The sequence below is a fragment of the Scyliorhinus canicula genome, chromosome 5 (assembly GCF_902713615.1).
Source record: "Scyliorhinus canicula chromosome 5, sScyCan1.1, whole genome shotgun sequence".
In the NCBI taxonomy this organism is placed as follows: Eukaryota; Metazoa; Chordata; class Chondrichthyes; order Carcharhiniformes; family Scyliorhinidae; genus Scyliorhinus; species Scyliorhinus canicula.
The window spans coordinates 110,810,706-110,838,007 of record NC_052150.1 but is presented as its reverse complement, the minus strand read 5'-3'; the positions used below and the strand labels follow the sequence as shown (position 1 = coordinate 110,838,007).

At 45.5% G+C, this 27,302-nt stretch overlaps 1 protein-coding gene across 1 annotated transcript in view; it reads left to right on the top strand.

Annotated features, from left to right (window-relative positions):
* The window catches only part of LOC119965671, a 64,408-nt gene that overhangs the window by 14,178 nt on the left and 22,928 nt on the right, over positions 1–27,302 (top strand). The window contains exons 2-3 of the mRNA XM_038796436.1: positions 5,207–5,323; positions 7,005–7,065. Coding sequence (XP_038652364.1) covers positions 5,207–5,323; positions 7,005–7,065 — 178 coding nt within the window. The remainder of the gene's footprint in view (positions 1–5,206; positions 5,324–7,004; positions 7,066–27,302) is intronic.

Here is a 27,302-nt window from a genome sequence, read left to right as displayed (position 1 = left end):
TACAGGCTGATAAAAGTTCATCAGGATTCATCAATGGACTAAGATTCCAATTTTTTCCCTCTCCTCACAGTTGTGTCACTTCAGTTTTTCTCTCTTCTAATCAGCTTCAGAATAGCTGATAATGGGAAGTGGTTGCGTGAATGAAAATATGATTTATTTGCCATTTTCTGCTTGATTCTGCCATAGTAAGGAATAAAACCCAGAGGAAAGTCCAAGAAGACACATTTCATTTGTTTTCTGAGCAAAAATTATATTTTAATGTTAATTATTCCTCTCCACAGCTTTCAATATCTTTGTAGCGCACACTGTTAAAGTCGATAGTTTACGTTGAAGAATTGCACTAGAACATGTTCTAATGGATTGATTGGTCTCCTGTGTTGCAATTTTATAATTCTATGCTTTACTTTACAATGTTACAAAAAATGTCCTCAACTATTAGTGATTTTGGTTAATACTTGCAGGAAACCTATTCCCAGAATTTATTCTACTTCTTGGTATATTTACAGTCCCGTTTGGTATTTTGACCACATATCATTATTCAACATCAGTAAAGAATAAATTATATTGTTCCCAGACACAGCACAGTGAAGTGGGTGACCAAGAATTCCAATCACAGCCCCAGGACGGAAAGCCGTTGAAAAGAAAAGAGGGAAAATTTAAGTTTTAGTCACTCTGAACCATTATGTTAATTTGTGTAGGACTGTCGTCATATATAGGCTGATCAGCTAAGGCACACAGGTTTCTTCCCCAAAGTTATGAATAGATGCCACAACCCTCTGGGCTAGTGCGTGGTCAATTCCCGCCCCCACTGGACCCAGAGTTGCAACACAAGGGAAATTAGATGTTACTTTAAAATACCGGAGGACCTTGGCTGAGCCCAATAAACCGCAGTCTTGGGGTCTGTAAACTTTAAACACAAATAACCTTTTATGATTTAACAGTAATATAATTAAACTGGAAAAAATGTAACTGACTACCTAACACCCCGTTTCCAATTCACACACATAAAAATAGGATGGTGGAGAAGGAAGAAAATAAAAAGGGATAGAGAATCTCAGATGCACTATGATGGTTTCTAGTTAAAATCTTTCAGAAGTTCAAGCTTTCGCTTCAATGCTTCTTTCTTCTAGGTTTGAGGTAGTTTTCCCTGGCAAGATCATCTACTTTCTCTGTAGATGCAAAGACATTTCAAATATACAGTGAAATTGTGCCAGGCACTTACTGGTTTTATAATAATAAAGCAGTTCTTTACTTCAGCAGCAAGAGAGCCAACTAGTCTGTTTTCTCCTCTCCAAAGTACAAAGCCTGGAACACAGTCCTGACAAACAGGCTGCTTCAGCTTGAGTCCACTGCTTAAAGGCATATACTGATTATGGGACACAGACCAAAAATAATAAAATAAAATAAATGGAGAAGGGAAATCAAAAGGAAGGACTATAACATAAACTAGTTGAGTTTTTACACGAACCAGACAGTTTCATGGTCACTTTCATGGAAACCAATGGCTGAATGTTACACTCCACTGCTGGTGGGTTTTGGAGGTAGGCCTGTAAAATTCCTTGGATGGCCCTCCCACCCAATCTTTTCACAATTTTACAGAGGTTGACGGTAGGGCATTCCACCTCCCCTTGCCACAATTGAAATAAAATGAAAATCGCTTATTTTCACAAGTAGGCTTCAAATGAAGTTACTGTGAAAAGCCCCTAGTCGTCACATTCCTGCGCCTGTTCGGAGAGGCTGGTCCGGGAATTGAACCATGCTGCTGGCCTGCCTTGGTCTGCTTTCAAAGCCAGTGATTTAGCCCTGTGCTAAACCAGCCCAGGTCCTTAAGAGAGCAATTAAAGACCACTTAATGGCCATTTTCCTCCGTGCTTTAATTCGCGACGAGTAGGGGGACTGCAGGAGCAGGGGCTAACCTGCTCAGGCATCAGGCAAGAAGAGGGAGTGAGAAGAGGACTACTTCACAGGCCACATCAGGCACCCCTCCCTACTGGCCTCTCCACTAAGACCCTCACCCTACTCTCCCCACATCTCTCAGGCCCCCCCTTGGCTCCCCGGCATGAGACCGCCACATTTACATAGTCCTGGAATCTGGCGCTTCGAATTTGTAGTTCCAGTCCTGGCCACTGCAGTACATGTGCTGGGACTATGGTGCTGCCAGCCAACTTGATTGACCAGCACATCTCTGGTCTTCTGATTTTCTCCCAAGAGAGTGGGCGGTACGGTAACACAGCAGTTAACAATGTTGCTTCACAGCACCAGGGACCTGGGTTCGATTCCCGGATTCGATCACTGTCTGTGCGAAGTCTGCACATTCTACCCATGTCGCGTGGGTTTTGTCCGGGTGCTCCAGTTTCCTCCCACACATCCTGAAAGACGTACTTGTGAGGCGAATTGGACGTTCTGAATTCTCCCTGAGTGCACCCGTAGTGAGCATCTTAGTGGCCATAGTGTGGTGACTGGGAGATTTTCACAGTAACATAATTGCAGTGTTAATGTCAGCCTACTTGTGGCACTAATAAAGATTCTTCTTCTTCTTCTTCTTCTTCTTCTTCTTCTTATTATTATTATTATTATATGTCTGTGTCTAGGGGTCACAATTTCAAGGTGGTCAGCAAGAGAGCTAAGAATGAGATGAAGAGAAACTTCTTTACTCAGAGTTGTTGGGGTTTAGAATGCGCTGCCTGGGAGAGTGGTGGAGCTGGATTCCATTGGAGGTTTCAAAAGAGAGTCGAATATTTTGTTTGGAAGTGCTGAATTTAGAGGGCTACAGAGATCAGGCTGGGGAATTGGACTAGCTAGGTAGCTCTTTTGGGAGCCGGTGCAGATCCAATGGGCCGAATGGCTTTATTCCGTGCTGCAATTAACAAACAAACTAACAAACCTAATAATTCTGAGTTGGATTTACGCATGAAAGAGAAAACTAGAAGTTACTGTTTGGGATAGTTTAATGCAATTACTGGTAAAAAAAACTTTACCTGATGTGTGAACCCACTTAAAATATAAGGTTAATACTTCTAATAAATTGTAACTGAAGCAATTGCAGATGTGCATGTTATGTTTCTATACAAACCCTACACAGTGTAATTATTAAACTACAATTTTTAAAACATCAATCTATCTGAAATTTCCCTGGGGATTTTCTCAATCGTCCAATGTAAGCTCAGCAGAAACTATAGAAACAGTACAGCTGATCATTTACACCATTTCTCCGAGGTTTCCGCTGATCTGCCATTGAAGCTGAGAGCTGGGAACCCCACTTGAAAATTCCATTGGGTCAGAAAATTATTTAATGGACTCAGCTACAATTTTAGATGATTGCATGACACTTTCTGGACACAAGACAAATGTGCCTTATACTGTAATCTGAGAGAGCAATGTGTGCAGCTGGTCAGCTAATAATCATGGTCATCACTTTCACTGATTAATCGATTCACTCGTTTGATGATAGGATGATCTGATTATCCTATGAGGAAAACGTGAACAGAATTGCCCTTAATTATTCTGGAGTTTAGAAAATGTAAGGTACTCTAATTGAAATATTTTTAAAGGGATTGAAATTGACAGATATTCAGAGACAGTTTATTCTCACAGTTGCATTTAGAACCATGGCCCAGACTCGGGATAAGGGGAAGGTCATTTCGGACTAAGAGAAGGAGAAATTTCTTCTACTCAAGGATTGTGAATCTTTGAAATTCTCTACCCAGGGGAGTGAGTCATTGAATACCATCAAGACTGAGATCAGTAGACTTTTGAACATGAAGAGAATAAAGGGATATGTGGGTAGGGCAGGAATTGGAGTTAAGGCAGAAAATTAGCCATGGTGTTATTGAATAGTGGCAAAGCAGGCTCAAGGGGCCATGAGGCACAGTCCCGTTCCTTTTTCTTATGTTCTTATGCTCACTGACAGAATATAATCTCTCTTTTATTCTGGTACCATTGATCGGAAACTGAACTGGATTAGCTATATAAATACTGTGGCTACAAGAGCAAGTCAGAGACTGGACATTCTTTGACAAGTTATTCAGTTTCCAACTCTAATAAATCCTACCCACCATCTACAAGGCACAAGTCAGGAGTGTGAATAAATACTCTCCAGTTGCCTGGATAAGTGCAGCTCTAAAATCACTCAAGAGGCTCAACACCATCCAGGACAAAGCAGCCCGCTTGATTGGCATGCCATCAACAAACTTTCATTCCCTCCACCACCAATGCACAGATGCAACCGTGTGTACTATCTACAACAGGGGTGGGCAAACTATGGCCCGCGGGCCGCATGCGGCCCGCCAAAGGTCTTTATGCGGCCCACCAAGATCAAGTCATTAGAAAAAAATAAAATAATTTTTATTAAATATTTTATTTATTTTTTTAATTTTAAGGTTAATGGGGGGGCTGTTGGGTTACTGGTATAGAGTGGATACGTTGACTTGAGTAGGGTGATCATTGCTCGGCACAACATGTGTTTCATGTGAAGTTTCTACTTTAAAATATTAATTAATAAAAATTAATTGCTTTTTTTTCTTTAAAATCCTTTTATTTTGGCTATTTTAAATATTAGTTATTTTACTTAATATACTATGCGGCCCTTTAAAATTGTGAATTTCTGAATGTGGCCCTTGCACGGAAAAGTTTGCCCACCCCTGATCTACAAGATGCACTGCAGCAACTCACCAAGGTTCCTTAGGCAGACCCTCCAAGCCCATGACATCGACAACCGAGAAGAACAAGGGCAGCATAAGCATGAAAACACCACCACCTGCAAGTTTCCCCCCAAAGCCCCACACCATCCTGATTTTGAACTATATCACTGTTCCTTCATCACTGCCATCAGGGTCAAAATCCTGAAACCTCCTTCCTAAAGGCACTGTGGTTGTACCTTCACCACATGGACTGCAGTGGTTCAATAAGTTGGCTCACCACCACATTCTCAAGGGCAATTAGGGATGGGCAAGAAATGCTGGTCTTGCCAGTCATGTCCACGCCCTATGAAACAGACATTTTAAAAAATGAGCGGTGTCATTCTATCATCTCGCCCTCTTCAAGGTTCACTTCTCTCTAGAAGAGTATATTTGACAGAGAACAACAGACAAAGCAAGGGTATACTTGCAGGGCACCACCTGCATCTTAAGAAGCCCAATGGCCTGCTTGATATTGATCCTTGTGAGAAGATAGCTATATTCATTGCACGTCTCTGCCTCCACTTCAGGATCACTTCAAGGGATGAGCAGCCATCTCTTCAAAGGATATCTGGTGTTCGCTTTAATCAAGAGGTTTACTATGGTACAAAATCTCTGACATTTTCATATAGTTCCTTCGTTGTCAGGTATAGCTCTCTTAACTGGTTGAACAAGCACAGAACACTTCATCTGCTAACTAACAGCAACTGTGTGCCAATGAATGAATATCTCTTTTTAGCCACATATCCTTATTGAACAGACAGATTCAAGAAGGTGGCTCACCACCCTGCTGTAGAGCTGTCTCCTATTTGGGCCATTCCAGATCCAGAATAGATTCCATGCCTTTCCATCAAATTGCCGACTGTAGCCACCTGGGTGGCCACTGCCCAACACAAAATGGAAGATTGCAAGGAATGCAGGGAAAATGGACATGTTGGAAAGCAAGCAGCTTGCAAGGCGATTGTGTATTGGGACGACTGCAGAAACCGGTTTTGACTGCTGCAGAGACCAGACAGCACTGTGAAAGAAAACCCGTTAACGTACTAATGAGGTAATACCGGGCGAATCCTAGATATAATGGACACAGGTAAAGCACAAATCGATACATTCTATGGAAGGCCAGACCCAGTGGCGCCAGAGAAGCCCAAAACAATAGGTCCCAAGAACCGCCCCAGCAACCAAGGAACTGCCCTATGATTGGGGGGGTTCAAACATATCGATTGGGAAGAGACTCAATCGATTCCAAGCAGGTAAGGGAGTCTGCCCAAAGGGGCGCGGACCCCCTGGGACCTATAAAAGAAAGGTCCCACACATGGTTCAGTCTCCTGTCTCCGGGCTCCTGTCTTCTACTCCAGCCGTCGAGCAGCAGCCACCAACAAGTAAGTGCCTAACGACGACCGCTACCAGAAATAGGCACTCCTGACACCCTTGGCAATTGATAACAATCCGAAGTCTGCAGACCAGAGCAGAGCAAGAGGCCTTGTTCCCTGACCTCGCAGTTCCTTCGAGATAAGTATTAGTTGTTTAGCGGTAGGAGTAAGTTTAATCCTTTAGCGTGTGCATGGGTAGTTATTATAATTGTATTATAATAAACTCTAGTTGTTTGGACTTACTAATTGGTGTACGGTTTTATTGCTTTGAACTTCACCTTGAAGCTTGTGGCGGTGTCTGAACGGCACCTGGCGACTCCAGAGCTTAGAACGAGAAACAGAGCCAAAGTGAGTGTTGAGCACACTCACCCAGAACGAGCAACAAGACGAGCCCTTAACAAGTTCTTTTTTAATTAATTTACGGGATGTGGCCGTCGCTGGTTAGGCCAGCAATTATTGCCTATCCCTAATTGCCCTTCAGAAGGTGGTGGTGAGTTGCCTTCTTGAACTGCTGCAGTCCTTGAGCATAGGTACACCCACTGTGTGTTAGGGAGGGAGATCCAGGATGTTGCCCCAGTGACAGTGAAGTAGCGGCGATATATTTCCAAGTCAGTGTGGTGAGTGACATGAAGGGGAACCTCCAGGTGGTGGGGTTCCTAGGTATCTGCTGCTCTTGTCCTTCTAGATGGTAGTGGTCGTGGGTTTGGAAGGTGTTGTGTCAGGAACCTTGGTGAGTTGCTGCAGTCCTCTCAGGGGATCTCCCGCCCGACTGTGTACCACTGTGCCGCCACCTGTGCTGGTTCTGTCCTGCTGGTGAGACAGAACGTACCCAGGTTTGGTGATGGTGGTGTCTGGGACATTGTCTGTAAGGTATGATTCTGTGAGTACGACTAGGTCAGGCTATTGCTTACAAGTTGACAACAAACTCAATGTTTAATTGTGCTTTGCTCTAAATTAGATGGCTGCTGGGCCACACCTTTCTCCCTTCTCAGCATCTGGAAGCTAATAAAATGATCAATGTAGGAAAATAGTGCTCCTGCTGCTTTCCTTCCTGCATCAATTTAGCCACCAAAATATTGCCCATTATTTTAAGTTATTCATTTAACAATATGGTGTTTCCAGGAAAATGTTTTTACATACAAGTCCATAATTCCCAAGTTTAAATCAGCCTTAAATTCATAAGTATCTATCACAGAGGGAGACTTCATAGTTCTTGGCCAGGTTGCTGGAGGAAGCACTCTGCAGTTACAGAACACTCAGTGTCAGGGGAAGGGAAACAAGCTGGGTGGACCAGCCTTACCAGACAGAAGAGCATGTCTAATCCATCAGTTACAGAACTATGTAAATGTTGGCCACAGAACGTCCATGACACAAATCATCCTGCCTGACCTGCAAAAATGAGGAAGCACGCAAGTATAAAACTATCCGAGTTGTACATATCCAAAGGGAAAATGAGAACATATTAATGTATATTTTTAAAATGTCAACTTAATATTAGAGATGAAACAATCCACTGTGGCAATGTTACATATGTTGGAAAGTGGTTCCTTGTACCCCGTGGGGTATCTGCTATAGCCTTCAGCGCCAGCCGTTAGCACAGCTGGGTAGCCTACTGTTCAGAAGGAGTGGGAGCCAATGCCACTGATTGCAGCTGTCGCTACTTCTCTGCACCCTACTGATCTGACTGATCCCTTGTTATTATAAGTCTCAAAGTTGTCAGTCAAACCAAATTTGAATTTAAAGGATGCAACAATGAATCACAGTTCAGACATTCATTTCTGTTCATGGATCTTACAGTTTTTGAGAAAGGCATTTAAAAAAATTAAACAGTATTTATATATTATACAAAACTGCAATTTTAATTTGTTTGGTTTCTGTCTTACATTTGTGGTTTTCTTTTGTTTTATTGGTATTTTCAACCCTGATTTTATGATCAATTTTGATGAAACATTAATGCATCTTTTATTTTTGAATATTGACAAATGTGAGTCTGTGTGAAAGAATACAAAATGTGATTAGCCCTTCGAGCAATCATACGGCCTCGCCGCACCCGACTCGGTGCCTCAACAAGGCCATTAAATTTTGTGAGTGGCCTTTTGTGAGGTTTATCATGCTCAGGATGACTTGCGAGATCTAACAAAATCTCACGAGAAGTTGTGATCTGGATGTCACCCTCACTGGTGGGATCCAGATTTACATATTTAAACAAGTAGTTAACTTCACTTAAATATGTCTGCACCGGAGTATCCAATGGTCCGGGATCAAATACCCGCGTTTGGCAGACCTCGCTATTGTGCCGTTTAGCAATGGTTTCTACAAACATGGACCAGGCATAATGGAACTTGGGTGGATCTCCCAGGTGATCAGAGGCCCCCCCAAGGTACGGTAGTACAATGGCACCCCATTACCACACAGGGACCTTGGCATTGCCAGCCTGGCACATTGGCACTGCTAGCCGGGGAACCCTGGTAATGCCACCCTGATAGTTCCACCCTGGCACTGTGAGGCTGATAGTGCCAAGGTTCCTGGGTGCCAGATTGCCCATGCCGGGGATTGGGCAGTGAGTGCTTTGACCTTATGAGGTAGGGCGAGGTGGACTCAAGGACACCCTAATCGCTAAGATGGGGCATTGGGGGGTCCGGAAGCCATGGTGGGTGGTGGAGAGATTGGGGCAGCATTTAAAAATGGTGCCCTGATCTCTTGCTGTCCTGACGAGTGGAGCATGAAATGAGGTAAGTGTGGCTTCGGTGGGGCGTTTACCGAAGAGGCTCACAAAAAAAAATCTTCCTGTTTGATAGCAGGTCATTCTTGGCACTGCAGGCTCCGCGAAACACCAATTATTCGTTCCCAAAATGGGACTCTGTTTTTTGTTTTGTTAAATCGCAACCAATATTTTACATATAACTCAAACTTGTTCTTCTGTTCTTACCATATAATATTGTTATTGGTTTATGTGTCAACAATTAATGCCTAGTGTCCAACATTAATGCGATGCATCACCAACCTGCGTGAACTCCAAAAGCTGTACATACAAATAGCAAAATGATCGCAGTATGCTGAGTGCAATTGTCATATCTTCAAAAGTTAGTACCTTGTTGGCACTCGCACTTAAGAGCAACTTTCTTTTTCTATTTGACCCTACAAATCACATTTAGATTTGGAATGAGTGTATTCAATAGTGTTATGCTATTAATACTTATTGCTGAGTAAGGCTAATGTATGACTCCTGTATTCCATTTCTGACCACAGTAGCTGTATGGCTATAGATTAATGAAAGGTCTCAGAGGCAAGATATTTTGTAATTCCTCAAAAAAGGTGTAACTGGCACCACCCATCAGCCTGCATTTTTATTTAGCAAACGACACAGGATAATAGTTAATTGCAGACTCTCACTTATATTTAATCTGCACTTGACCAGAAAGATTAATTCCAAAATAAAATAATTTAATCAGCTCACCGTCAGTGCCCATTGAGAATTATTAATGCTGCCTGATGTTTTATGTGTAGATGTTTGGTGAGGGTAGGGTGACCTTTACTTGTGCAGTCCCTGCAGTCAGCTAACCTGTTAACACTCAATGTACCAATATCATAAAGAATGGAGGGCAAAAGTTAGAGAACAACAACTGTTTTGAAAATAGAATCAAGACACCATTGCAACATTTTGTGGGCACAGAACAGAAGTAAAATATTCCAATATTGAGAGATAATGTTTTATACCTGAAAATAGCTAGAAAGATATCCAACACTATATTGGCGGCACGGTAGCACAGTGGTTAGCACTGTTGCTTCACAGAGCCAGAGACCCAGGTTCGATTCCTGGCTTAGGTCACTGTCTGTGTGCAGTCTGCACATTGTCCCTGTGTCTGTGTGGGTTTCCTCCGGGTGCTCCGGTTTCCTCCCACAAGTCTCAAAAGATGTACTTGTTAGACAAATTGGACATTATGAATACCCCCTCTGTGTACCCGAACAGGCGCCGGAGTGTGGTGACTAGGGGCTTTTCACAGTAACTTCATTGCAGTGTTAATGTAGGCCTACTTGTGACAATATAGATTATTATTATTGACTCAGGCAATAGATAGGCATCTTTGGTTGTCACCTCAAACAGACAATCAGCTACTTCTTAATAAAGGTCTTAACCTGTTTCATGACCCCAATCTGAAATTTTGAATGCACTCAAATTCCCTAGTTCTTGTACACTCAAATTCCCCAGTTCTTGTGCAAATGCTGCCTGTCAGAAAGTTTTGGAAATTTAATATAGTAATGGGGATACAGGGGGAGCAGGAATGCTCCAGTGTAGAGGGACTTTAGAAGGGTTTCACAGGACGGTGCAACATCGTGGGCCGAAGGGCCTGTACTGCGCTGTAATGTTCTATGTTCTATGTTCTATTTAGCTCCCCTTCCTGCTGGGCACTGTCAGCCTGTGCTTGACTGTCCCTCCTTCCGTTCTCCTCCACCCCATCTGATGTACTCGAGGGTCACTGTCAATGTCAGAGCCAGTTCTAATTGATGTACTCTAAACCGAAAAGCTGCTTCAGGATGTCTGATTAGCACACACAGCTAATTGAGGTTATGGCGATGGTGCCCAAGGCTCAATTTCCAATGAGCCGTGGATCTGCAACTTTTGGTACACACTTTGATACCCAGCAAATTAGTGCCTGAAAATGGGCTTGGACAAATTTCTCCCCTCACTGTTTATTTTCTTAATATATCAAACTAAGTATTAAACTCAATTGTATTATCCAATCATCTACCAAAATAAGACCAACTGATCATATTTATTGACAACAGTATTAGTTCTGCTCATACATAACTTTGTTTTCTTTATTTCTTTTCAAAAGTAATTTTTTGTTATACGATGATCAGAATATTGCAAACCGTGTGGAAGAGCCTTATTTATTCAGTTCGCCAGATAGACTTGCAACACTTCTGAGGTAGATGGTCCTTTCCCTGGGGAAATTAAACGCAGATTTATATATTATTGATGACTGCTCTTTTCCTTACACGTGTTCATTTAATTGTGTTAATATAGTCATTATTGTCAAATAATTAGAGGATCCGGGTTTGTGTAGATTACCAAAATGTCGAGTCAAATTAAATGAAGCTTTGTACAACCATTCAATATTGTAGTTTGTGAGAGTTGAACATGAAATATCATCTTTTAGGCTTTAATCACATTTTGCAGTTTGACTCAGAATCACATGCATCACACAGCCAACATCATTACAGCCTGGCCGACAGGAATAATGTACAGTAAGAAGTCTTATAACACCAGGTTAAAGTCCAACATGTTTGTTTCAAACACTAGCTTTCGGAGCACTGCTCCTGAGGAAGGAGAAGTGCTCCGAAAGCTAGTGTTTGAAACAAACATGTTGGACTTTAACCTGGTGTTGTAAGACTTCTTACTGTGATCACCCCAGTCCAACGCCGGCATCTCCACAAAATTACAGGAATAATGTAATTTATTGACACTCCAATCTTACATCTTTCAGGAAGCAGGATAGACATACTGACATCTGCATTCCATGAAAATTAACAAGACACGCAGGTTGGCATTTCTTGAGAAATATCCATGACCATTTCAATTGAACATCTGCAGGTTCGGAGACTGACATTTTTGGCATCATGGTGACAATTTGGAAAATCAGAACGTGTCCACCTATATCCATGCAAATTAAACAAAGGAGGAGCTACCATTTGTGTAACACATTGCATCAGCTTTGTGCATCCCAAAGTGCTTTAGACAAATGGAATGCTCAGGGGAGGCAGTGACGTAGTGGCATTGTCGCTGGACTAGTAATCCAGATATCCAGTATCATGCTTTGGGGACCTGGGTTCGAATCCCGTCATGGCAAATGGTGAAATTTGAATTCAACAAAAATCTGGAATTAAAAGTCAAAAGTTGTAAAATTCCATCTGGTTCACTAATACCCTCTGATCCTTACCTGGTCTGGACCCAGATGACATCCAGACCCACAGAAATGTGGCTGACTGTTAATTGCCCTCACCAGTGATGCCCACATACCATGGACAAATAAAATAAATCTATTTAGCTTATTTGTGCTAACAGCACATTAATGAAGAACAAGGTGATCGCTTTGACATAATTAAGAGATCATGGAAAAGTTTCTCAGTGTGGTAGCGAGCAGTGCCCCCTCTGTGTCCCCACAGGAGACGTTGGCCCACAACAGATGGCAGAGCCCAGATGAGTGGCAGGGTGCCAAATATCAGAGTCCTCACCCACTACGAGGAATGGGCCCTGGAGATCGCGGGGGTGACCGAGGACAGATTTGTCATTGACGTAGATGTTGGCATATGGCGCAGAGATAAGGTTCCACCAGCCCCCACCCAGGTGATCTGTCACACGCGAGTTGCTGATGCCACAAAGCATGACTCAAACCTCCCACTGACCACAAGTCCATTGTCCCGCAGGATCGTCATCCGACAGCTCCAACCCCTGCCTCCCATGAGAACACCTTGGGAGGGAAGCTCTGAAGAGACCACTGTTTTCTCAGCAGTCCTGTCATCCCCACCCTCTACCAGCACAGAGACACACTTCGGTGGGCGACAATAGTGGACAGGCTTCTGGGGCACATTCTGGTGAGCACCACACAGCTGCCGATACATATCAGCTGGAGGCAGGAATGCCCAGGCGAGATCTGCTGGATCCCAAGACTCAGCTGGATCCTAGTCAGATGTTGAGCCTCTAGACCTGGTTTACCCGGAGCTGATGCAGTCGATAGGGAGTGACCGTGACATTCAGAAGGAGATGCCAGTGACACTCCAGCAGCTCCATTGCTAACTGGAGGAGCCCCAGAGGCTACGGGCATAGGAGATGGTGCCAGCAATATGTGGCACAAAGGCCAACACTGCTGGGACGGTGACTACAGTGGGAAGCCTGGTGCACAATGTCGACAGCATGAGTGGAGGTGACGGCCATGGCTGAGCGCCTCAACAGCATGTCCCAGTCATTGGGGGATGTGTCCCAGTCCAAGGTGGACCTTGATGAGGCGCTGCGGAGCATGTTCCAGACTCGGGTGGGCATAGCCGTGGTGCTGCGGAGCATGTCCCAGTCTCGGACGAGCATCGCCGAGGGTGTCGACACTGTGCTGCAGACAATGGGGAATCCCCAGGGCTGGCGGAGCCAGAGGAAACAGGGGCAGCCAGGGCTCCATCCACCACGCACTCCATCCCAAGGTATACACCTGGGCCCTGTGGACACCGGCCGGGAGGAGGGGATGCATGATGCCAACCCAGAGTCACCCTAAGGAGTGGCATTGGCAACCACCAGCTCCCACCAGACCCCACCTCCCCCCGACAATGACACAGGCATACCACATGCAGATGATGGGTGTAAGGGTGCGCTCAGTGGACAGGCAGGAGTCAGGCTATGACATAGATTGATGATCAAAAGAGCTCTGCTCTCAGCGGGTTATCATCACCCTCCCCTGCCCTGGACAGTAACCCACTGACAGCGCCGACACAGTCCAATCACCCTGGAGTGATGTTACACAGACAATGGAAGTGTGGAATTGGGTGGGGGGAGGGGGAAGGGAGAGGGAGGGGGAGGGGTAAAGCTGAGGGATGAGGGGATGGCAAGGGGAGGGAGGGAGGAGGGAAGGGGGAGAATGATGGATGAGGCCAAGCCGTATGGGAAGCAGGCGAGGATGAGGGCCTCCCTGGCCTTCAGGATTTCCGGACCCTCTCCTCTGCCACCTATCCTCCATCCTCCAGCTGGTCCTGCGGATCCTCCCCGAACTTGTCCTCCAGCCCCTCCTGGTCCGACGCCTACTCATTCTCCTCCTCTTCGGAGGTGGCCACATGTTCGTCTCCCTCCATGTCCTGCACATTACCCCGCTGCTGTGACAGGTTGCGCAGGGCACAGTAGACACCGGAACCGCATTTTGAGGAATCTGATGCACCGCTCAATGACAGCCCGGGTTGCCACATGGGCCTTGGTGTATTGGGTCTCTGCATCGATCTCCAGCCTCCATACTGGCGTCATTTGCCAGGTCTTCAGAGGGTACTCCTTAGCCCCCAAGAACCAACTGGCCATCCTGGGGTGGTCCTTGAAGAGGCCGGGAATGACTGACTGCCCCAGGATGGAGTTGTCGTGCACACACCCCGGGAACATGTGCATGATCTTCACATGGTGGTCGCATATGGGCTGGACCTACAGGGAGAGGAACCACTTCCTGTTGATGTAGGTGTTCTTTGATAGCCCAGTGAGCACAAGGTAGCATGTGTGCCATCCACTACTCCCTGGCCCTGGGGCATCCAGGCATTGGCAGAGAATCCTGATGCCCAGGCATCCTGTTGAACCTGGTCTTTGTCAAAATTTATATAGTACGCTGCATGGGAAAACAGGATATCCGTGACCTCATGGATGTACTTGCGGGCTGTAGTTTGTGAGATGCCACACAAGTCCCTGCTTGAACTTTGGAATGATCCTGAGGCATAGAAGTTCAGGGCTGCGGTGACCTGTGGCGGCCACCGGGAGCAGGTATCCTCTTGCTCCACATTGTGCCAAGTCCACAAGAACATAGTTCAGGTGCCGCCTCATCGCATTGTTGAGTTGGAGCCTCCTGTGGCACACACTGTCCATCATCTCTTCGAATGACTGGTGACGGCCCAAGGTGCACAGGGTCCCCTCCCTGGCCTGCTAGGCGGCCAGGTCAAGAAAGGGTTGAAGGCACTGGATACTGCAAAGGTTATGGGCCCTGACAATATTCCAGCAACAGCACTGAAGACTTGTACTCCAGAACTTGCTGCACCGCTAGCCAAGCTGTTCCAGTACAGCTACAGCACTGCCATCTATCCAGCAATGTGGAAAATTAACATCCTGATAGAAACTGAACTGGACAAGCCATATTAATACTGTGACTTGGCACTCTACAGTGAGTAACTCACCACCTGACCCCCCCCCCCCCCCCCCCCCCCCACAAAGCCTGTTCACCATCTACAAGGCACAAGTCGGAGTGTAATGGAATACTCTCCACTTGCCTGGATGAGTGCAGCTCCAACAACACTCAAGAAGCTCAACACCATCCAGGACAAAACAGCCCAATTGATTGCTCCCCCTTCTACAAATATTCAAACCCTCCACCACCGATGAAAAGTGGCAGCCATGTGCACCAGCTACAAGATGCATTGCAGTAACTCAGCAAGTTTCCTTAGATAGCACTTTCCAAACCCACCATCACCACCATCACCATCTAGAAGGACAAGAGCAGTAGATACCTGGGAACCCCACCACCTGGAGTTTCCCCCCATGTCACTCACCACACTGACTTGGAAATATATCACCGTTTCCTTCACTGTCACTAGGGCAACATCTGGGAACTCCCCCCCTAACATGATAGTAGGTGTACCTACACCTCCAGGGCTGCAGCAGTTCAAAAAGGCAACTCACCACCACATTCTGAAGGGTAACTAGGGATGGGCAATAAATGCTGGCCTAACCAGCGACGGCCACAAATTAATTTTTTTTTAAAAGGCGTGAAGTGCTCAGTTAACTACAATTGCTTATTCCCAATTAGCAATAGCCTTCAGCCACGCAGCCAGAGGTCAGTAAGAGTTATGTGTTGTTGGCAGAGCAGATAGGCAGTGGCTGGGGTCGACCCTGGAAATGAAACACATGATCCATGGGGTGGCATGGTGGACTCACGGGTGCTGAGACACACATTTCTCCCTCACCCCCCCCACACCACTCCCCTCACCACGACCACCAACAATGGCGGGCCACCCCGACCAAGACCGACCCCCCCAGAGGCTCCCCCACCCGCTCCACTGTCCACCTGGGGGCAGAAACCCCAGTGCCACGGACTCATTGCCATGAGCGAAGGTGGCTACCAACCTCCTTAGATCCCCACAGCAGCTCTTCCGCCAGCTTCACATTTTTAAAAAGGTATGCTAATTTGCGCCCATTGCTGGGAGGCGGCACTGAAATAAATGACTTGTTGTGTTACAGAAATATCCATCTAGCCACTGTACAGATGTCTGTGTGGTAAGCAGAGGAATTTAAAAATCATTCTTGCCTACTGCCTCCCACATTTCTCCCTCGATACCTTGCCCCCTCTTTTTCTGTCACTTTCTGTGCCAAGTTAAATGATTTCAATCTTCATTTAAACTCCCCTTGCCCTCTCTCCTCGGAATTCACACCCCACGTGTCCTCATTAAACCTTTCCCTCAATGTAAAATCTTAATTATATTTTTAGCCAAACTTTCCAAATTGGCATCTCCTGTGGCCTCTCTACTCACATGGTTTTGATCATCTACAAGGTAATTTCCAACCATTTGCTTGTATCCCTCACCACCCAGGTACTCATTACTCCCTTCGAACACCATGCCCTTCTGCATCTGCTCTAGAAAACACGTGCAAAGTTATTTATAACTGCATTTTTAAATTTATAACCACCAAGATTTAATCTTTCATTAACTGAAATATTCCTGCAGCCGTTAATTTGCTCCCCAACCCCACTCATTCCATTAACTCAGTTGTAAACAGCACAGTTTTCCCAGCAGAAACCTTGAGCTCTTACTTAATTTACAGGCTTTCATTGAAAGTTTCAGTACATCCAGGGCTTTTTTTGCCTCTGCTACTATGGCCTGGATTCCACCCTGACATTCTGGAAATCCCAAGTCCCATCCCCAAACATGGCAAATCCCACTTTTGCAGGAATGGGAATGGTGCCAGGCCAGGGTTTGGGTTTGTATGGTTTACAGGGTCAACTGACCGTTGAAATCATCAGCTGCCTCTACTGAAGTGGCATTTTGGTAGGCCAGGAGCATGAAACACAAAAAGTGTGCATATTAGACCAGATAAGAGAAGATCTGAATTTTGTAGATTTGTTTGAGTAACCAGGATAACCCCTTTGGAGAGATCAGGTACTCCTTTGGCTCTGCTCCAGTCACACGTTAGATGGAGGTCAGGTGATCTTTGGAATTGTTAAAAGTAGGCATAATTATGCATGAAAAGTAACTCATTACTGTCAAGCATGTTCGAACTGTTAACAGACCTATCAAGATCAACTGTCAAGATCCTGAAAGGCTTTAACAGGATGGATGTGGAGTGAATGTTTCCTCTTGTGGGAGAGTCTAGAACTAGTCACCACAGTTTAAAAATAAGGGATCACCCATTTAAGATGGAGGTGAGCTAAAAAAAATTATCTCAGGAGGCAGTCCTTTGGAACTCTTTTTAAAAAAATTTAGAGCCCCCAATTGATTTGTTTTTTCCAATTAAGGGGCAATTTAGTGGATCCAATTGACTTAACTTGCACATATTTGGGTTGTGGGGGTGAAACCCACGCAGACACGGGGAGACTGTGCAAACTCCACCCACACAGTGGCCCGGGGCCGGGATTCGAACCCAGGTCCTCAGCACCGTAGGCAGCAGTGCTAACCACTGCATCAACGTGCCACCCCCTTTGGAACTGTCTAACCGAAAAAGAGGTAGAAGGAGAGTCTTCGAATATTTTTAAGGCCCAGGTGGATAGATTATTGATGACCAAGGAGTGATAGGTTATCAGGTGTTGCCAGAATGCAGATTTTATCAGTCATGATCTGATTAAATGAAGGAGCAGGCTCAAAAGGCTGAATAGCCTATTTCTGCTCCTTGTTCATATATTCGTAAGACTGTCAAGAGGACCTGTCTAGACTGTTAAAGGGAGCTACCAAGCTGGTAAGGCATTTAAAAGACCAGTCTTTAAATATTTGGGGGAAAACTAGCTGGAGTGTTCAAAAAATTGCTTGTTATCGTTATAGGGCACAGGCTTTAGAGAGGGTGCAGAAGAGATTTACCAGGATGTTGCCGGGTATGGAGGGCATTAGCTATGATGAGAGGTTGAATCAACTCAGTTTGTTCTCACTGGAACGATGGAGGTTGAGAAGTGATCAGATAGAGGTCTACAAAATTATGAGGGGCATAGACAGAGTGGATAGTCAGAGACTTTTTCCCAGGGTAGAGGGGTCCATTACTAGGGGGCATAGGTTTAAGGTGTGAGGGGCAAGGTTTAGAGGAGATGTATGAGGCAAGTTGTTTTACACAAAGTGTAGTGGGTGCCTGGAACTCACTGCCGGAGGTGGTGGTGGAAGCAGGGACGATAGTGACGTTTAAGGTGCATCTTGATAAATACATGAATAGGTTGGGAATAGAGGGATACGGAGCCTGGAAGTGTAGAAAATTTTAGTTTAGACGGGCAGCATGGTCGGCACAAGATTAGAGGGCTGAAGGGCCGGTCCCTGTGTTGTACTTTTCTTTGTTCTTTGTTGGCATGGAGGGTTTAGTGGTTATTGGTTGGTTGGTTACAGGAGCATAGTCTAACATGGGGTATAGAGCATTATGGGAGTGAGTACAGAGCATAGAGGGTGAAGATGGGACATGGGGAATGTGGAGAAGGTTTGGGAGGGGTGGGGGGAGAGATGAGAGCTGGAGAGATGTGTTTATTTTAATGTGTTTGTTAAATTTATGACAGTGTACCGATGCATAAGGCAGACCTTCTAGTCAGCCTGGCTCTACACATAGCAGCCTCCTCATTTGATCCACTTCCCCATCCCATCCCCGTCCCCACCAACTCCGGAACTAAAATCCCAAATTCCGGGTCTGTTTTTTTCTGGGTCAGGTTCACAGAACAGGGAAATATCCCGACTCTATGCTCCCGACCTGGGAGTAAAAATGCAGGCCTATGTTCCTCCACTCAGCTGGAAGTATGGTGAGCAATTGCTCGGCAGGCATTTTAACAGATTTGTTGGGTATTATGATTTGTCAATTTGAACTTAACCTCTGCTAGCTGCTGCTGATTTACAGTTGCAAGACAGAGAGCTTTGGTACTGTAGTATGAGCGAGCTTTCAATTCTTAGAAACATGCAATAATGGACATGTTTTGAGATTCAAGCTCTCCCTTTTCATGTATAAACAATAATCAGGCCCTGAGATTCAAACCCAGTTCCTTTAATGCATAAGTTCTATGTTCTATATCTCAGAAGATTAAATACAAATTAAAGTTAGCTATTGATCTCATAGTGCATTTTGGATATCAGTCCACTGAAAAAATGTAACTTTGAAATACAGTTTTCAAGATTTATAACACTGTCAGGACAATATTTAAAACTAGCATGAGGGATGTGTAAAAAATAAGGGCTAAAAAGTCGCCTGTTTCCGTTTTGGGTCATGAGTGCTCTAATTCACAACCTGCCCAAACCATTCCCATTGAGGTAGGCATCATGCAAACATGGTGCTCCCACCTTATTTAGTTGACTGTGGCATTGGTCGGAGCACGTCTGTGCTGCTGGCTCCCTGAGTGCTCAGCAGGTGGCTAAACAGTGTGTCCTGAGGTACAATCAGTTTGTTCCTCTTAAAAGCAGTCTGTTTCTCTGAAAGGGGAGTTGTACTCAGTGGAAGTGAACTGCTGAAGGTTGTCTGTTTGGCACTGGCTGCATGTCGGAGTTTAACAAATGGAGCACCAGAGAGTGCTCCTTGGTTCTTGAATGCAGAGCTGGATGCCTTGCTGGTGGAGAAGGACAAGGGAAGCGAGATCTTATTTCCATGCTAAGAGGTGGGGGGGGGGGGGGAGGTGCAATCCCTAAAGAGAAAACCACTGAAGTGAATGGGAACAAATGACAAGGAAGATCAATGGCTGGAGTCTGACATCTTGGCACTGACAGTCATGCCGCAAGAGGTTCCCTAAACTCATGCAGGTGGTCAAGCTCAGTGAATGAGTCTTTAAAGAACCTGCCCTAGTGACTGCACCATCAATCACTCACTTTTCAATACACCACACCACCAACCCTCACCCGTCAGTAACCCTCACACTTAGGAGCGCGACCTAACATCCAATTACTCCACCTCGCTCTCAGACACGTTTCAATGATGCTAGCCTCACACCAGCAACCGTTATGCTTGCTACAGCTGAATAGCTAAAGGAAATATCACCCAATCACAGTGCAAACTAATCAATTACATTTTTACCCCTCTCTTACAGGACAAGGTGGTCCATAAATCAGGCAGCACTGTAGCATAATGGTTAGCACTGTGGCTTCACAGCGCCAGGGTACCTGGTTCGATTCCCTGCTGGGACACTGTCTGTGCAGAGTCTGCATGTTCTCCCAGTGTCTGTGTGGGTTTCCTCCGGGTGCTCCGGTTTTCTCCCACAGTCCAAAGACGTGCAGGTTAGGTGCATTGGCCATCCTAAATTGCCCTTAGTGTCCAAAAAGGTTAGGAGGGGTTATTGGGTTCGGTGGATAGGGTGGATGTAAGGGCTTAAGTGGGTCGGTGCAGACCCGATGGGCCGAATGGCCTCCTTCTGCACAGTATGTTCTATATAAACGACTGGAGCAGGGCAGGGCCAGTGGACAGAATAGACGTTTATATCTTCTGAGCCCTGTGGAGAAGATGGTTCTCCACATTATAGGGGTGGCTGTGCTAAAGCCTCGGTCATCACGGAGAACATTGAGGATGATAGTATGTTCTTGTCTTTATGCTCCTTCTGAATTCCCACCTTAACATCACCCCACTATTTGGAATGATGAGCATGTTGCTGATGGTGTGAACATGGACATCTTGCTTTCCAACTCACCTCTAAATGACTGGATTTCAGGCAGCCTCCTGTTACTGTCGAGGAGCATTGAGTATTACAGCTTCAAATATGGAGAGAGCATCACACAGAGTCTCCCCATTCCAGAGCCTCTGCTCCATCTCCCTGATGTGTTGCAGACCCAGAGGCACTGAAGTTACAGATCCCATATCTGCTGCAGTATGTGTGTGGACAAGCCACCAGATCCTCAGCCCATTCTATGAGAATACAGCAACACTCAAAATGGGGCCTTCAACTTGGCAAATGTTTACAAGCCCCCAGCACCAGCTGTTCTTCCTGTCCTCTCACACTCAATCGTCTCCACCAGAGATTTCAACAGCCACCACATAAACTGGACCACCACATAGAGCCGGCCCCTGGTTACAAAGCAACAGTTCAGTCATTCTCTACACTTGTTTGCTTTATTGCTGTAAACTCTCAAAGTACAATGCAGACACAGTTTGAAATGAAACCAAAACCCCCACGACAGTTTCTAACAAGAGATTTAAAACTTTCTTACACAGAAACACTGAATGAAGCTCACTTAAATTTATACCATGGGTGGGATTCTCCGATCCTGCGCCGGGTCGAAGAATCGCCGGCGGGAGGCGCAAATCCTGCGACACCGGACTGCTGATTCTCCAGCGACCGGAGAATCGGCGGCAATGGCGCCGGCGCCATGGTGCCGGTCAGGGGATGCTAAACGCAGCCCTCCCCGGCAATTCTCCGCGCTTGACGGGCCGAAGGCCCGCCAAGTTCGGCCAAGTCCCGCCGCTGTCATTTGCGTGTGGTTCTACCCGGCAGGATCTCGGCGTCTGGCTGCAGAGGCCGTCCTGGTGGGGGGAGGGGGAACTGACTCCCGTGGGGCCTCCACGGTTGCCAGGACCGTGATCGGGGGCTACCGATCAGTGGGCGGGCTAATTCCGGGGGGGGGGGCTATGTTGCTTCATGCCAGGCCCCTGTAGGGCTCCGCCATCTTGCATGGGGGCCTGTGCGGAGATGGCAACCCAAGCGCATGCGCGGACCAGCGCCGCCCGTGCCGGGGCGCAAATCAGCTGCTGGAGCTGCGTTTCCTGCGTTTACGACGGCGTCAACACTTAGCCCCATTATCGGAGAATCCTGCCCCATATTTGTAATTTCCAACAAACAAACATAGATTACTTAAAACTACCGCTCTTTCCTAACAAAAGGAGGGATAATGGAACAAGAAAACTCCTGGAGAAGGGTTCCATCAGCCCAATCGTATTGTTACACAAGCACATTAACAAACCACATGCTGCTTGCTTCCCTTCACGGCAGCCTATATGGCTAAGACCACTGTGTCAAGGAATAACAGCAGAGGTGTCATGTGAGAGTACCTTTAATAAATGGATGTTTAAGCAATGTACCTTTAAGAAATGGAGCAGCTCATATTACTGAAGTGATGCCAAAGGGTGGGGGTGGCTGAGTTGAGCTCACTTCTGCTTTTAGTTTCAGTTTGAGTGAGAAGCTGAAATGCGCCTGGCTGGTTTGCTGAGAGCTGCATGAAGAAAAAGAGCTTGGGTGTGTCTGTGTTTGCAGTGAGCTGGATTCTGCTGTGATCTCTGCCATGAAAGACTATCTCTGAATCATTTGGGTGATTTAAACTCATAATAGTAACGTCTTTAACCTGATATGTTTCTGTTTAAAGGTGTTAAGTCTTTTGGAGGTTTGAAGGAACATTTTGAGGGATTATTTAGTGTTGTATTATTTTCAAGGTTAAGTTGAATTCATGGAATAAACATTGGTTTGTGTTTAAAAACCCACGTGTCCATAATTGTAATACCACACCTGGGGACCAAGCAGTGTGCTTCAAAAGCAACAATCCATTAAAGGGAGAGGTTGGTTGAACTCCATGATACATTTTGGGGTTCTGAAAACGCAGCTCCCATAACAGAGGCCCTGTGGCAGTAGGAATAGAACTGACACACAACCATTAAAAACCATTTCCTCATCACAGATCCCACAGCCCACCCACCCGGCTTCAATCTGCCACTCCAACATTGGGTACTCCTCAACCGTTTCCGCACTGGCTGAGGCCTTTGTGCAAAATATCGGCACAAATGGAGCCTGACAGGGAACCCGGACTGCAGCTGTGTTGCCCCCAATCAAGGACTCACAATATTGAAGATTTCCCCCTTACAAAATTCAGCAGAGGTATCAGGGAGCTCTATTTAGCCAGCACTATTGCCTGGCTTGCTGATTACTCCACATGATAAAAATAAAACACTCCCTACCAATTACAGCAACTCACCACAAAACAATCAAAAAGTCTCCCCGATATGTTCACACACTTTGCAATTGCAGAGACTATTTAAATCATCAAGACTACAAGTTGGATGGATGACCCTTTAAATAACATAGTAGAGGTTCCCTCTCCCAGCTGATAGCACGTTTTTTGGTGAGTTATGAGTAAACGCATCCTCTGAATCTATGTTTCCAGTTTGGAATTTGTGAGTCAAATGAGATGAAATGGTTGGTTGGCATCACAATCTGTTCAGTTGGGAAGTTTCCAGTACACAACATGCACAGCGTGCCTACATGGGTACACTTCCCAGTATGGGATGCCATCTGGGCTGCAGCCAGATGCGGCGGTAGGTGCTGCATTTTCTACTCGGGTGGCTGGTTCTCATAGCTCAGGCGCTGAGAAGTACAAATCCAAACTTTTTGTCTCAGGTCTTTATCGCATGTTAAGGAGAGACATTTTTAAATCGTAAAAAGGTAATAGAACACAAAAAATCCGTAGAAGCATTCTATTCTCAAAAATGTAATGCATCTTAAATTCTAGTGAACTAAATGCAAGCAAAAACTGTAACAACAGCAATAATAATAAGAGTATTTTATTCAAGAAATGTTTGCAGCATAAAGGCTTAATTGCAGTGCAACTTGCATCGAAAAATTCATTAAATTCTTATGTAAACTAAGGGCAGAATTCTCTCATCCGGGCCAAAGTCCGGAGGCAAGGGCGGGAATGGGGATCATTTCCCACTGTGAGGCAGGCAAGAAACCACCCCATATTTTACGGCCTGACCTAATTAACTATGCACCTGGCTGTTTAACACCTTATTCTGTGACGTGGTTGACATGATGGTGCATATCCCACCATCATATCTGAGTATCTGGGTATTGAAAAGGTGCCCAACATTACTGATCCACTGTTTAAGGAAGAAAATGGGCATCCTGAAAAAGATTGATGTCGAGGAACATTCTGAGGCTGTAAGATAGACATCCTTTATGACACTGAATCTGGATGACCCTCCTGATAGATGCTCTCCCCTCCCACTGTGGTGTTCTGGTGTCCAGGGTTGTTGGCAGCCTCCAATTTGAACTCTGGATGCAGCCCCTTGCACAAATGTGGCCCTCGCCTTACAGTTGCACAACATTCTGTTCTTTATTCACACTGGGTAGATTAGATGTCCCACCCAACAATAGCTTCCGTCTTCAAAGTTCTTGACTACAGTTACCATCACCAAGGCCTATTTTTATGAGCCCTCTCCCCCCCTTAGGTCACAACAGTCCTGACGGTGTAGCTTTCCAGAGTTCCTTTTCAACAGACTATCCAATAACATTTTGGTTCACAGTATTGCTTAGTTCTGGGAAAAACCCCACCATTAGCATCCCAAAACTAGTCATACATCTTTCATGGTTTTATATTGTTTCAGCCAGCTAACACATTGCCTCCAAAGTCTTCTAACTTATTTGCTCCTAAACAGAGGAATAAGCCTCTTCCAGAGAGTTCAAAAATTCTCTCAAGAATTCAGCATGTGTCTCGAACAGTCTCGAACGGTCTGCTTTCTCTTTGTGTTTGCCTTTGTGTGTTCATCGCTTTTGTCCTCTGCTTGTAGATTTATTTTGTTTCTGGAGCTCTCCCTTGTGTTCGTCAGCCACAGGGATTATTTCTTAACTTCCTTCATGTTGATACTGCTTCCTGGTTAAGGGTTGCCAGGTCAAATGAGCCAGTATTTCTTAGTATCCAAAAAAATTACAATTAATCCATTTACAATTAATGCAAACTCTTAAAAGTCCCTTTTAAACATCCTTAGAAGCAACTACAGTGCCACAGACATGTAAAACAAATTACAAATTTTCCTCACTGTATTGTTTCTGGATCAATGGAAATCACAAATGATATAAAAATTGCCAATAAACTATTCCGACATTACATGCATTGAAGTATATATAGGTTTCTTCATTTAACTGCATCATCAAGGACCTGAACCATATAAGGAATATGGCTCCATCAATACCTTTCAGTTATACATCTTGAGGAGATGAATTTAGCCGAACATCTGAGTTGCCTTGATTGTTTCAGGCATAGACTGGGTAACCAGTACTGAAATTTGGTAGATTGCACAAAGAATATTCCAAACTTAGTATGAATATTAATACTTCTTATTTGTAATTTCAAACTTTGTTGACATGAATGGCATTGTTGTTTGACTGGTGCTCAGGGTCAACACACATTTCTGTATTCTTTCGATCAAAGCTGTTTGCACATGTCTCAGACAAGGGTGCACACAGGCACAGCATATTCAAACAAGGCTCAGATGTAGCCAGTATTGGCCAAGGCTTTAATGAGGTCAGGAGCTGAGTGGCCATGAGCAGGTTATTGCTGAGTAAGTGCCGCTTGATAGCACTATTGATGACTCCTCCCATCACTTTGCTGATGATGGAGTGTGGACTGATAGGGTGGTAATTGGCTGGGTTGCAGTTGTCCTGTTTATTGTGTACAGGACACATCTTGGCAATTTTCCCCATTGCGGGGTAGATGACAGGACAAATCCAACCCAGCCAATTACCGCCCTACAGTCCACACTCCAGCATCAGCAAAGTGATGGGCGGAGTCATCAACAGTGCTATCAAGTGGCACTTACTCAGCAATAACCTGCTCACGGACGCTCAGTTTGAGTTCTGCCAGGGTCAGTCAGCTTCTGACCTCATTACAGCCTTGGTTCAAACATGGACAGAGGAGTTGAATGCCAGAGGTGAGGTGAGAATAACTGCCCTTGACATGAAGGCAGCATTTGACCGAGTATGGCATCAAGGAGACACAGCTAAACTGGAGTCAATGGGAATCAGGGAGAAAACTCTCCACTGGTTGGATTCATACCTGGCACAAAGGAAGATAGGGTGGTTGGAGGTCAATCATCTCAACTTCAGGACATCACTGCAGGAGTTCCGCAGGGTAGTGTTCTAGGCCCAACCATCTTCAGCTGCTTCATCAATGACCTCCCGTCCATCACAAGTTCAGAAGTGCGGATGTTTGCGTATGACTGCATAATGTTCAGCACCATTCGCGACTCCTCTGATAATGAAGCAGTCACTGTCCAAATGCAGACCTGGACAATATCCAGGCTTGGGCTGACAAGTGACAAGTTACATTTGAGCCATGCAAGTGCCATACAATGACCATTTCCTAAAAGAAAGGATCTAACCACCGCCCAGGACATTGAATGACGTTACCATTGCTGAATCCCCCACAATCAACATCCTGGGGGGTTACCATTGTCCAGAAACTGAACTGGAATAGCCACATTAATACTGTGGCTATCAGGGCAGGTCAAAGGCTAGGAATCCTACAGCGAGTAACTCCCCACCTGACCCCCCCTAAAGCCTGTCTACCATCTGCAAGGCATTAGTCAGGAGTGTAAAGGAATACTCTCCACTTGCCTGGATGAGTGCAGCTCCAACAGCACTTGAGAAGCTCAACACCATCCAGGACAAAGCAGCCCACTTGATTGCTACCCCTTCCACAAACATTCAAACCCTCCACCACCGATGAACAGTGGCAGCCATGTGTACCATCTACAAGATGCACTGCAGGAACTCACCAAGGTTCCTTAGACAGCACCTTCCAAACCTACAACCACTATCATCTAGAAGGACAAGAGCAGCAGTTACCTGGACACTCCACCACCTGGAGGTTCCCCTCCAAGTAACTCACCACCCTGACTTGTTAATGTATCGCCATTTCTTCACTGTCACGGGAGCAACATCCCGGAACTCCATCCCTAATAGCACAGTGGGTGTACCTACACGTCAAGGACTGTGGTTCAGGAAGGCAATTCACCACCACCTTCTGAAAGGCAACTAGGGATGGGCAATAAATGCTGGCCTAACCAGATCTTTGTGTCATCTGCAAACTTAGCAACAGTGCCTTCAGCACCTTCTTCCAGATCATTAATATATATTGTGAAAAGTTGTGGTCCCAGCACAGATCCCTGAGGCACACCACTAGTCACCGGCTGCCATCCTGAAAAAGACCCCTTTATTCCCACTTTTTGCCTTCTACCAGTCGGCCAATCCTTCATCCAGGATCTTACCATGAACACCACGAGCTCTTAACTTATTTCACAGTCTCCTACGTGGCACCTTGTCAAAGGCCTTCTGGAAATCTAAATAAATCACGTCCACTGGTTCTCCTTTGTCTAGCTTGCTTGTTACCTCCTCAAAGAACTCTAACAGATTTGTCAGTTACGACCCTCCTTTGACAAAGCCGTGCTGACCTCAGTCCTATTTTACCATGTACTTCCAAGTGCTTCGCAATCTCATCTTTAATAACAGACTCTAAAATCTTACCGAAGTCAGTTAGCCTGACCGAAGTCAGGCTAACCGGCCTATAATTTCCCGTCCTCTGCCTCCCTCCCTTCTCAAACAGTGGTGTTACATTA